We start from the raw sequence: 12,191 nt of genomic DNA, 5'->3' as shown, positions 1-12,191 counted from the left end.
ATGTCATGCATACCTCTCTCTGATCAACACCTCTTATCTTTCTAGCTCAGACCCTCTTATACCCCTCAGACAACCTTTCCAAATGACGAGAACCTCTAATCTGTGACTGTACCACCATTTCATAATCCCTACGTCCCTGATATCATTTCCCTCTTATTATCCAGTTTTAATTCCATGGCTAATCATTAGAGTCACTCTCAGGGACACATCCCCAATTCCCTATTGCTCTCTACCTTCTTAGTTGCAGGACAACAACAACAAAAATAACTGCAGCTCTGGTTGAATTCAAGCCTCCATCATCTCTACACCTGCCCATGTGCAAGTGAATGCAATTGGAGAAAAACATAAAATAACTCTCATTGCTCCACTTTAAATTCATGACATTTCTCAGGTAAACCCAAATGTAGCACAGCAATTTCTTCTCCCTCTCAATCTCCTAGATTTGCAAGAAGACCATTTCACACCTTCTCACCTCTCTACAAACCTCCATCACCCTTCTTCCTCATGCTAAGGCTCAATTGATGACCTAGTTTTCCACTTCACTCAGAAAAATTGAAGCAAAGAGCAGAACCTTCCACAGACACCATCTCATCAACCCTTTCAGCAGATCTGTAACCCATATATTTTGCCTTAAAGATAATCCCATTTTCTCTCATGTCACCTTCAAGAATATTCCCTCTGATTCTTGCATTATTAATCCTCCCTCTCCGTTGGATCACTACTGTCAGCATAAAAGCACACTGTTGTTTCTCCTATCTTAAAGAAAACCTCATACCACTTCCTCTCTCTGTACTACTCTGTTTCTCTGACACATTTGTAGCAAAACTCCTTGAAAGAGTTGAGACAGTCCATTCACTGTCCAATTTGTTTCTTTCTATTCTATTTAAACATACTCTAATTAGCTTTACACATGCTCAACTCCACCATAACCACTCTTGAAAATGTGAACAATGACTTCCCCACATTGCTAAACTCACAGGACAATTCACAGTCTTTATCCCAGCCAGCCTTACTGGAGCCAATTAACATTTAATCTCTCCCGGTTGTTTACATACACTCTTCACTTGGCTCCCAAACCCTCCTGGCTTTTCTCCTACTTTACTAGTCTCTACTTTCTAAGCCTACTATGCTGTTCCTGATGTCTGCAAACAGTGTTTTGAAATTACTTGTTTTCACATCAGTCTTCCATTCCTCAGCACTTTTGCTAGACGGTGGTCTTTATAATGGCAGAGACTATGTATTATTCATCTTTTCATGAATTTCATACTAACATATACTGGGATTTAGGAAAAGTTTGTTGGAGTTTGTATTAAAATAATTTACCCTAGGGGCACCTGGGTGGCACTGTCCGTTAAGTGTTGGACTTTAGGATTTGGTTCAGGGCATGAGCTTAGGGTCCTGAAATCAAGCCCCTTGTCAGGGCTCAGCACTGAGTGTGGAGCCTGCTTGAGATTCTCTCTCCCTCTCCCTCTGCCCCTCCCACTCGTGCTCTCTCTGTCTCTCTCTCTCAAATAAATAAATAAATCTTTTAAAAAAATCATTTACCAGGCACCTGGGTGGCTCAGTCAGTTAAGCGTTTGCCTTTGGCTTAGGTCATGATCCCAGGGCCCTGGGATTGAGTCCCCTGTGGGGCTCCTTGCTCAGCAGGGAGTCTGCTTTTCCCTCTCCCCCTGCCCTTCCCCTGTGGTTGTGCTCTCTCTCTGGAGTGCTCTCTCTTTCAAATAAATAAAATATATATTTTTTTAAAGATTTTATTTATTTATTTGAGAGAGAGAATGAGATAGAGAGAACATGAGAGGGAGAGGGTCAGAGGGAGAAGCAGACTCCCTGCCGAGCAGGGAGCCTGATGCGGGACTCGATCCCAGGACTCCAGGATCATGACCTGAGCCGAAGGCAGTCGCTTAACCGACTGAGCCACCCAGGCGCCCGAAATAAAATCTTTTAAAAAAATCATTTACCCTAATACTCCTGTGACTAATGAAATCAAATACCCCAAGAATGATTTATATTATAAAGGAGGGCCCAATCAATTTATAATTAGTGTTTGTAAAGAGGAGATGATATTTATCAGTGCCAGAAAACAAACTCTCCAAGTCTGATTTTATTTTATAAGGTTTTGTCTCTGACCTTGGTACAAACAGCCATCCCATTTCAGAAAAGAGTTGTTGTATTTATTGAATACATGTTTCATGAAAAAGCTTATTTAACCATCTCAAGCATCTGTACAGCATTTTTCATGAAATTTAATTCAAAGAGATAGATCTCAGGTCCTCACAGTTTTGGGTAAGTGTTGCTTCTTGCTATCCTAGCTAGGTATGTATCTTTTAAACTTTCCTTTTGTATAACATCTTGCTTTCCATTCCTTACAGTGCCCTGGATGAATAATTGCAATTTTTGCTATCTTTTCAGAGGAATTTAATTAAAAAAAAATCTCTTAAACTATACAATCCAATTTTATGTATTTTTACATAATGCTTTCATTTCTCTTATGTGATGATTTTAAAAATTACTTTTCTAAGCAACCATAGCTTATTGTAAATCCATGAGCACATGTAAGTCAGTGATTTCTTCCCATGAACATTTTCTTGCTTTTGTTCATAAGTTCAATTGGCTCCGCCATTAGGTTTCCTAATTATTTTTCAGTAGGTACTTAGAATCCTCTCTAACAGTGGCTAACCTACATAATTCCTCATCCTCAACAAATTATTTTGCCACTTATTATTCACCTTTTCTGGGCACCCTTAATGAATGCACAGAAAATTGGTCCTCATACTCATCCTGGGAGTATACCATCATTAACCTCTTTCTAATATGGTCAGTTTATCTCACCACCTGATGCTGTTATTTAAAGGAGCAAAGTGAAGTGGAGAGATGACCAATCAATCAAAAGTGTCACTTGATGCGTATTATGTAACTACACAGTGACAGAAATTAGGAATGCATAAAAGTAGGCTACACAGTCTCGTTCTCTGAGAACTTAGCATTGAGTTTGGCAAGTAGCTACAGCTCAATATTAGGACAATAAATAATTGCTAGATTGTAACTATGGCTTTAAATAATAAAGGATAATAAGCTTATAATTGGGCAGAGAAAATAGACTCTCAGATACATTTTCCTTAAACAGCTTATAGTAGATAAAAAAGAGGTCACCATTCTAGATGTGGGAAGCAATATAAGCAATTGCACAGAGATAGAGGTAAGGTCTACAGGAGGATAGTAAAAAGACCAAGCATTCCTTTCGTGGCAATCATAAAATACCTACTTGGATAGATAGATGGGGTCATCAAATTCATTTTTTTTTTTAAACCAACAAATATAGCCTGAGTTCCTACAGTACTTTGTCTAGGTGTCAAGAGCAATACGAAGAGCAATCTTGGGCAGATTTTCTGCCTAAGAAAGCAACACAGAGCTATATGTGTGGGGGAATATGGAATTAAAATGCTTGAATGGCAGCTTGGTATCATCAGATTGTAATAGTTCAAATGGCAGGCTTTGCAAAGGTTTAGGCTATACTTGTAATGATTTGAAGTGTCACAGTGCTTTTTATAAGGGATCTTAGATTCTTCCCTTTCAACTTCTCCCAGGCTTTTGTCTTTTGGTTGTTGTTTGCTCTTTCCTGATTTTTATCATGCCTTAACTATTATATTAGTTTCCAAATAGATGTCTTTTTCTTTAGTCTGTCCTATAAGCTATTGCCAAATTAATTTTTCTAAAACCTAGCTCTTTATCAAGGGCTTTAACAAGGGACTCTTCTGTGGCAAATATTTTTTGATAGGACAGAACTTGAACATCCTGGCCATGATTTCAAGGCCTCTTATACTTTGATTCCAGGCAACTTTCTCTTCTTCCTTTACTCCTCCACTAAACTCTGTTTTCTGATCAAGGTATTTTACCTGCTGTTTTCATGGCAACATTTCCTATTCTATGTCTTTTTGCATAAAATGTTTCCATCTGGGATGCACACCTTCTCCCAATTGCCATTCATGTGAATTCTTGGTTTCCTTTAGCCTCCGCTTAATCTCTCTTCTCTCAGCCTCATGCTGGAAATAACTTTTCTGTTCTCAGAATTCCACATTCTCCACCACAGTTTGCACTTGTAATTCCTTATACTGAAGTTGGTCTTATATGTCTTATCTTTGCATTATGTTCTAAATTTTTTTCCAGCTCCCTTGGATTTGCAGAGTGGACGGAGTGTACATAATACCTGCTGATACCCATTAGTAAATATCTACTTGAATAAGACTACTGGATGAATGAACAATCAATCAAGATACAGGCTAGAAGAATGTTAGTAATGAAGAACTACATGGATGCCTCCTGGCTGTTTGGCCTCTGGCAGGCTGATGGGGCCAAATGGCCAGGCACTTGTAAAGGAAGACGAGAACTTGGAAAATGTGCCAGTTTCCACTAATGCTGTTAAGTTAGGACCAATCAAAATGTTAATTATAGAGACAAATAAAGCTTGAAAGGGTAAGATGTTTGTCATCTACTGTCTGAGCCAAGTCAAAGGGAGTCCTAACAGCAGACTGGAGCTGACATAGCCTAATAAGGTGATGAAATCAAGCATTAAAGTTAAGTTAATTATGTGTGTGTATGAATGTGTGCGTGTATATGTGTGGTTTGATTTTGCTAAATTTCAGTGAAGTTATGATTTGAGCAGAATAATCTAATTTATGATAATGTACCTTTGATCTCTGTGTCCAAGTGGGCTGCATAATGAGCTCAGCAATTTCCTCCTCCTTCTACAAAGGTAATTTCTGGTATGATGAAATAATTAATGTAGATGAGGGGTTTTGAGAACTAAGTGTAATCAAGTTTTTTAAAAGGAATTCATCCCAACACCAAAGAGATTAAAATCATGACTCTGGTCATTCATAATAACCACTTACGATTTTAGATTTCTGAGTAAATTGAGCAGGAAGATACCCTTATTTTTCAATCTCCAAACTATCTGTCCTCAGCAGACTTTGTAACCAACATCTTGATTTCAGAAAACTATATCCCCCTTGGCTTTAATGCTTAAAATGTGAAACCATCAATCTGGATAAATTTGAATTCTAACTTTCTCCAGCTGCATGACTTTAGGCAAATTTTTAAATCTCTCTGGGCTTGAGTTAACTCACAAGTAATGGGAACAATTAATAATACTTACTTCATGCAGATTGGCAGAGGATTATCAGGAAGGGTGCCTGGCATAGTGGCTAAATTGTAAGTGCTCAAAAATAATTCTTTCTTTCTTCCTTTCCTAGCCGCTCATATAAACAAGGAAATTCAAAGAGGCAGATGAAATGATACCAAAGTTCTAGCAAAACTCTGAATTTGTATTCCACTTTTTCTCTTAGAAAATATGAGATATGTATAATTCAATCTTTATGTTTTTTTAAGATTGAGAGAAAAAGTGTCCTTATGTAGGGTGCACTTATCAGTTAAAAGAGCTGAATAATTCTGAATGCTAATAAGCTCACTGATGTACACAGCTGCGGCTAATATTTAAAAAATGTTTTATAAATTAATTGAACGTTTTTACCCTAAAATTTCTGAGTCTCTTTACGGCTTTAATCTTCACAAAAATCTATTTTTCTTTTATAGTTAATGCAATCGGAAATACATTATAGCAAATTATTTTCATTCAAGCAATCTTTTGCTGATTTTTCCAAGCGGAGTTAAAATGTATCTCCACAAAGAGGCCTCCCTTTTCCCTCTTTTTGTGTACAATCTTTAGTATGCTCATGATATTCACCAAAACTCTTTGGCGGAGCTTATCACACTCTGCCCAGTGTAAGAGTTTGTCTATGTGGGTTCAAATAACAGTTTCCAGTGGTTCCATGTTGACAGTGTAGTTGCTAAACAACTGCAGACTAAACTTTAGTCTCTGTTACTCAATTTTGATTGTGAAGTTCTAGATGATTTCATGACAGACATTGCAAATGGCTGTTTTCTCAATATTTATTGGTTGACTTAAACTAAATTGAAAGACTGCAAGTAGCAACTATCAAGCCATGACATTTCAAGGTAAAGAGTTAATAAATAATAGTCTGTAATTACATGATTTTACTGAGACCTCAAAATCTACTAAACTCCTTTCTTGGTACTGCTCCCTGTTTGGATCCTTTGTCCTCAGTTTCTCTCATCCTTGCTTACTCTACCCTTTTCCTTTTTATTCAATTATCTGTTTCCTATGTCCGTCTCATTTCTCCTGTTTGTCTTTTCTTTTCTCCTTTCCCACCTCAGTTTTTTTTCTCTTACAAAATCACACACACACACACGCACACAAACACACACGGACACACGCATGCGTGCACGCACGTACCCAGTTTTATGTATTTGATCTTTCCTTACCGGGATGAAGATGTAGGCTCAGTAGTTTGTCTTTGCACACGTGCATGTTTAATTAAATGCTCTTTTAAAGCAGTTTGGACTTCTGCTGGGATATCGGGGGAAGTGTGGCTGATTTTTATAGCAGGTTCAATAACTTTTAGAGCTTGCTTTTCATTTTCTTTAACTTCTTTTTTCTCTTCAGTCTCAAAAACTTCAGTAGGAGCACTTGAAATGCTCTGTGGAAGGGTACTGATGTTGGAAGTCACTGGTTTGCTTTTCCAGCAAGGCCAGCACAACTTCCAGAAGACAAAAAGTGAAACAACCAACAAGGCCAGGCCACAGAAGCTGACAACCACCGCCAACAAGCTGACTGAAATATCTGGAAAAAAATTACAATGTAAAGAAATATTAATTCATTGGTAGTATAGATAAAAGAGCAGCAATGGTGAGATAATTTACATTATGATTATTATTAATAGCTTTCTGATTGAGAGTTTCAAAATTTACTTTTAAGTTATCTTTGTAGGGAGGAAAGATTAATAATTGCGCCTGGAAATTCTCAAAAGAGATATATGAAAATTTCGAATTGTACACAGAAAAAGCATATCACTTCCAAGAACACTACAAAGGGTCCAAGGGTTTGCAAACTGAAGGGTGGCAACTTGCAACCTGCCTTGAAGTTATGAATCTTAAGAAACTCGGGAAATGCACACAACAGGAAAGACTTCTGTTGGCTTCATCTTTTATCTAAAGATGTAAACTTCTCACTCTTGAAGCAGGGAATAATGTTAAATATTTGCATAAACCACTTTCTATAGTCTACATAAGGATAACATGTTACTAACAGAGAATGGGTATACTAGTAGCTGTATTTTTAAACTCCCCAGGTCCTTTCTGATAACCTTGCATGTTCCTACTTTCTAAAGTCCCAAATTAGTGATGCGTTACTTAAGTATCTCTAAAATATTCTTACTTCAAAATAGTCACAAACTTAATACATGCTCATTATGCAAAATAACTTAAAGAAATATAGTAAAAAAAGTTAGTAAGATTGAGTAAATAAATGAATGGGGGAGAAGAAACAAATCTCCTGTGCAGAAGAATTCCAAACAATTTACGTAGATACTCTGCTCTCAAGGAGGTGGAGCACAGCTCCCCCCTCCTTAAGTGTGGCTGCACATAGTGACTTCCTTTCAAAAAGGAGAGTATGGAAAAAGGTAAAAACAAACAAACAAACAAACAAATAAAGGGTAACTCTACAGTGGAGAAACCTCACCGGGGTGATCAAAGTGAATATCGACAATAATGAATCATGTTGATAGTATGCACCCCTGATAAGTGATGAATATGGCACTCTACCTCTGTGGTCTTCTTCCCCAAACCCATAACCTGATTCTAAACATTAGAAATATATAAGACAGATTCCAGTAGGAGGGCACTCGATAAAATATCTGACCAGTACTCTTCAAGACTGCCAAGGTTCTCAGATAAAGAGAGAGTCTGAGAAACTATCACAGACGAGAGGAGATTACAGAGGCATGACAACTAAATATAATGTGGCATCCTAAACAGAGTCCTGGAATAGAAAAAGGATATTAGATAAAAACTAAGGAAATATAAATAAAGTATGGACTTAAATTAACAATGTATCAATACTGGTTCATTAATTATAACAAATGTCCCGTATTAATGTAAAATGTTAATAATAGGAGAAACTGGGTATGGGGTATATGGGACCTCTGGACTATTCCCCCCAATTTTTATGTAAATCTAAAACTGCTCTAAACAGTAAAGTCTGTTTTTAAAAAAGTTAATGATATCCCATTACCCACTTCCATTTTCAGCCTCCTAAGACAACCAATACTAGCAATCTGGTGTAACAGTACTCTTCAAAACCAAATCGAGTTCCTGTAAAGGGAGATTTTTCTAGATGTAAATAACCATGTAGTTTTCTTTTACAACTTTGCTTAGCCTCAGTGTAAAATATGAAACCAATATCTTTTATTTGTTTAAAATAAAAATGTTAGGAACATGTTAGAGGCTGAATTATGTCTGTCCCTTCATCCCTTCCACTTTCTTATATTGAAGTCCTAATGCCCTAGAGCCTCAGAATGTGACTGTATTTGGAGACAGGGCCTTTAAATTAGTAATTAAGGCAAAATGAGGTCATCTGAGTAGGCACTATTCCAGTGACTGGTGTCCTTATAAGAAGAGGAGATTAGGACAAAGATACTCAGAAAGACCATGTGAAGACACAGGGAGAAGGCCACCCTCAAGCCAAAGGGGAGAGGCCTCAGAAAAAAAAACTAACCCTCCTGACACCTTCATCTCAGACTTCTGGTTTCCACAACTGTGAAGAAATAAGTTTCTGTTGTTTAAGCCACCAGTCTGTGGTACTTTGTTACGAAAGGCCTAGCAATCTAATAAAGAACAAATCTAATTTCCTTTAACCACTACTGTAAATCCAGGATTTCCCACCCCTCCTTAGAAGCAACCTTTGATCCCAGTTTGGTGTGTATCTGGCCAGCCCAAGCACTAATAAACAAAGATAATTCTTTAAAAACCCACAAAAACACAGAATTGTTTAATATACTTTTAAAAAAACATAAATAGCTTACTGCATATTTCTTCAATTTGCTTTATTTTTTTATTCAATGATCCTTGAGGTCTAACTTCATCTCACATAGTATTCCATAATACTTCCTCGGGACAGATATTTAGATTATGCCCAGTGTTGTGCTGTTACAACATAGCTACAATGAGTGTCCTTGCACCCTTCTTGTGCATATTTGTGAGTGTTTCTCTAAGGTAAATATCTAAAAATAGAATTGCAAAGTCATGGATTATGCACATATTTAATGTTACTAGGTATTTCCAAAAGAACCTCAAAGTGACTATAACAAAAACATGATATGAGTTTACCAGTTCCTACAGTCTCAGAGAAATGCTGATGTACTTTACTTTTCACTGATACAATTGGGAAATGATACCTTGCTTTAATTTACATTTTCCTGATTAGTAAGATAAAATGGTTCTGTTTAAACTCCTAATTTGTAGCTAATGGAAACCTATTCAGAAATTGAAATAATTCCAAGTTTTTAATGCTACTTAATTATAAGAATAAAAATTAATTTGACATGCTGTTATATATAGATATTAATATTTTATCTCATTTTCCAGTTACTTATTAAAGCACCCATTGAATATATTTCCCATTTATACTCCATTGATGAGGAATGTGATACTTTATATTTGTAGTTTATTTTTACTTTTTAATTGTTCATTAGCCCCATAACTTGAAAAAAAGAAAAAAATACATAAAATGTGCTTCCTGATTATTAACTTTGGTTTTAAATGGAGGAATAAATACTACAATTATGGATTCATAATCTTTATGTATATTTGGCTCCATTTACATTATATTTTATGGATATTTTAACTCAGTTAATTTCTTCAATCTGCTAATTTCTTTTTTTTTTTAAAGATTTTATTTATTTATTTGAGAGAGAGAGAATGAGAGAGAGCACATGAGAGAGGGGAGGGTCAGAGGGAGAAGCAGACTCCCTGCCGAGCAGGAAGCCCGACGCGGGACTCGATCCAGGGACTCCAGGATCATGACCTGAGCCGAAGGCAGTTGCCCAACCAACTGAGCCACCCAGGCGCCCCTCAATCTGCTAATTTCTACCCAGTTGGAGCCAAAAGCCAAGAAATAAGGAAACTGCAGGACAACGTGGGGTAGGGGCAAGAATGGAAGTAGTTTTCAGCCCACAACTGAAAATGCCTCCCTTCTTACTTATGGACATTAGAGAACTTATACTCTATGCACAAAAATTTGATGTCATTTGTTTACGCCACTGTTCCTAAGTGATGGGCTTTGGCATTCACAAGGTTGTTCTCATCTTAGGAGAAAGTCCTGTGGAAATCTCTGACCTTAATTCCATTTTCCCTACTGCTGACAATTTTCTTTCTAAAATCAGTATCTGGTTCTACCATTTAGGGGACCATAAAATATTTCATCCATACTAAGTTACTCATGAAAGTGAAAAATTGTGCTATCAGTAATGAGGGTAGCTGGAAGAAATCAAGTCCTGTCCTGGCAACTGAGATATATGGTCGCCTTACCTCTCTTTGCCTAACATCCTTCCGGGTCCCCTCTTAACCATCTGAGACAAATCCAAACTTTGTAAGGCATTCCCCAGCATCTTTGTGATTTGACCGCTCAGTATTGATCAGCTTTATTCTTCTGCCACTTTCCCACCTAAACTCCTTCCCCCGACCACACATTACTGTCTTATGATTTTGTTTAGCCCGTTTGACGTAGCTCCAGTGCATTTTCTTCTCTCTGGCTGCCGGGCAAATTTGTATTCAACAATCAGATCCAATAGTACCTCTTTCTTGACACTCTCTGCCTCTTCTATTCCTAAGGGCTTTGAGAGCACCTCCACCGCTGTAACACTACTATTATAATAACTGACTGGCTTCTAATCCTTTACCTCAAACTCTGAGACATGACGATGTGTTTCAAAAATTATTTTCTTTTGGATGTTAGAAAGGCAACATGACGCACATTATCTGGGGCAACATCCAGTAATCAAACACACCCATACGTCTATAATGAAATGTATGAATTAGTCACACTGAGTGGGATCACTGAAGATTTTAAATAGCTTAATGCCAATTCAGGTAAGATGTTGATGCCAAAGTGCTACAATTTACAAAATACTTTGCAGTTTTCAGGTTTTGAGGTTTCATAATTGTGGATAAGAGATTGTGGATCTGTACTTATTTTGTTTTTCCAAATGTTCCCATCCTACAAATACTCTCATTCCTCGATCCTTCAGAGCAGAAATCAAATGTATTCACCTATTTTAGTGTCTGGTATTTATTACATGGTCAAAAAAATGTTTATGGAGCTACTGCATACATATTTTGGGAGTTATCTGACAAGGAACTCAAATGTCTGTGGATTTCAAGGTGGCTGGATGAAAAAAAAATTGAGTAATTTGGAGGAAATATGCAGAAATTCTTGTACTAGGAAGATAGTATAATACAGCTTATAATAGCTTATTGATCTGGGTTCAAATGTCAACTCCACCCCTGTGACTTTGGGCAAGTTGGTTAGGTTTTAAGAGTCTTAGAAAAAAGGGGTATTTATATTTATTTCATAGGATGTCGTGAGGTTTAAATAAATGTATATAAAGTATTTAGCATTGTAATTTGCATAATATGTACAGTGATGGGTTGCTATCAACTATTTACTTTCCTTTAAACAAGAGTACTGAGGGGAAAAGAGGCATAGTTATAGATTAGATATGGATTGAACGGTGATTCACAAATTAGTAAGAAGAGGAGAGACTTATCTGACGATATCTGGTACTGAAAGGCGTGAATTTGTTTAAAATGAACACCATCATTTCTAGGTAAATACTAATGTTTCAGGAAGCTAACAAATAACATCCCATTTTTCTACACATATGTGCTCAGAACAACTGAGAGACATACACAACGTTCAAAGAGGTAGCAATTAAAATACTAGCAGCTCTCTGCTTAAGTCTATCAGAAAGTAGTTGATAATATGCTACCTTAATTTAATTAGACTTGTCCATACAGGGACAGCCTGGCTAGACCACCATCGGTATTCCCCATGAGGACATCGGTATTCCCCATGTAAAATTTACTACACAGAGGAGTAGGGAATATTTGTTTCCTGAGGATATGAAGCTTACACCTCAAAGAAAGGAGAAATAGGTAACTCATTTCTCAGAGACGGGGGTGGGCCAAGATTCCATTATTCCTATCTTGTAGCTCCTCTGATCCAAAAACATAGAGCAAAGGGGAAAAGGCATTTGTTCTCAACAGCAGAAAGTGAAAAA

At 37.0% G+C, this 12,191-nt stretch overlaps 1 protein-coding gene across 1 annotated transcript in view; it reads right to left on the bottom strand.

The window, feature by feature from the left end:
- Window positions 1-12,191, bottom strand: part of SYT10 (synaptotagmin 10) — a 65,621-nt gene that overhangs the window by 39,950 nt on the left and 13,480 nt on the right. The window contains exon 2 of the mRNA XM_021690387.1: window positions 6,340-6,697. Coding sequence (XP_021546062.1) covers window positions 6,340-6,697 — 358 coding nt within the window. The remainder of the gene's footprint in view (window positions 1-6,339; window positions 6,698-12,191) is intronic.

Source organism: Neomonachus schauinslandi, chromosome 5, assembly GCF_002201575.2.
Source record: "Neomonachus schauinslandi chromosome 5, ASM220157v2, whole genome shotgun sequence".
In the NCBI taxonomy this organism is placed as follows: Eukaryota; Metazoa; Chordata; class Mammalia; order Carnivora; family Phocidae; genus Neomonachus; species Neomonachus schauinslandi.
This window is presented reverse-complemented; position numbering and strand designations above follow the sequence as displayed.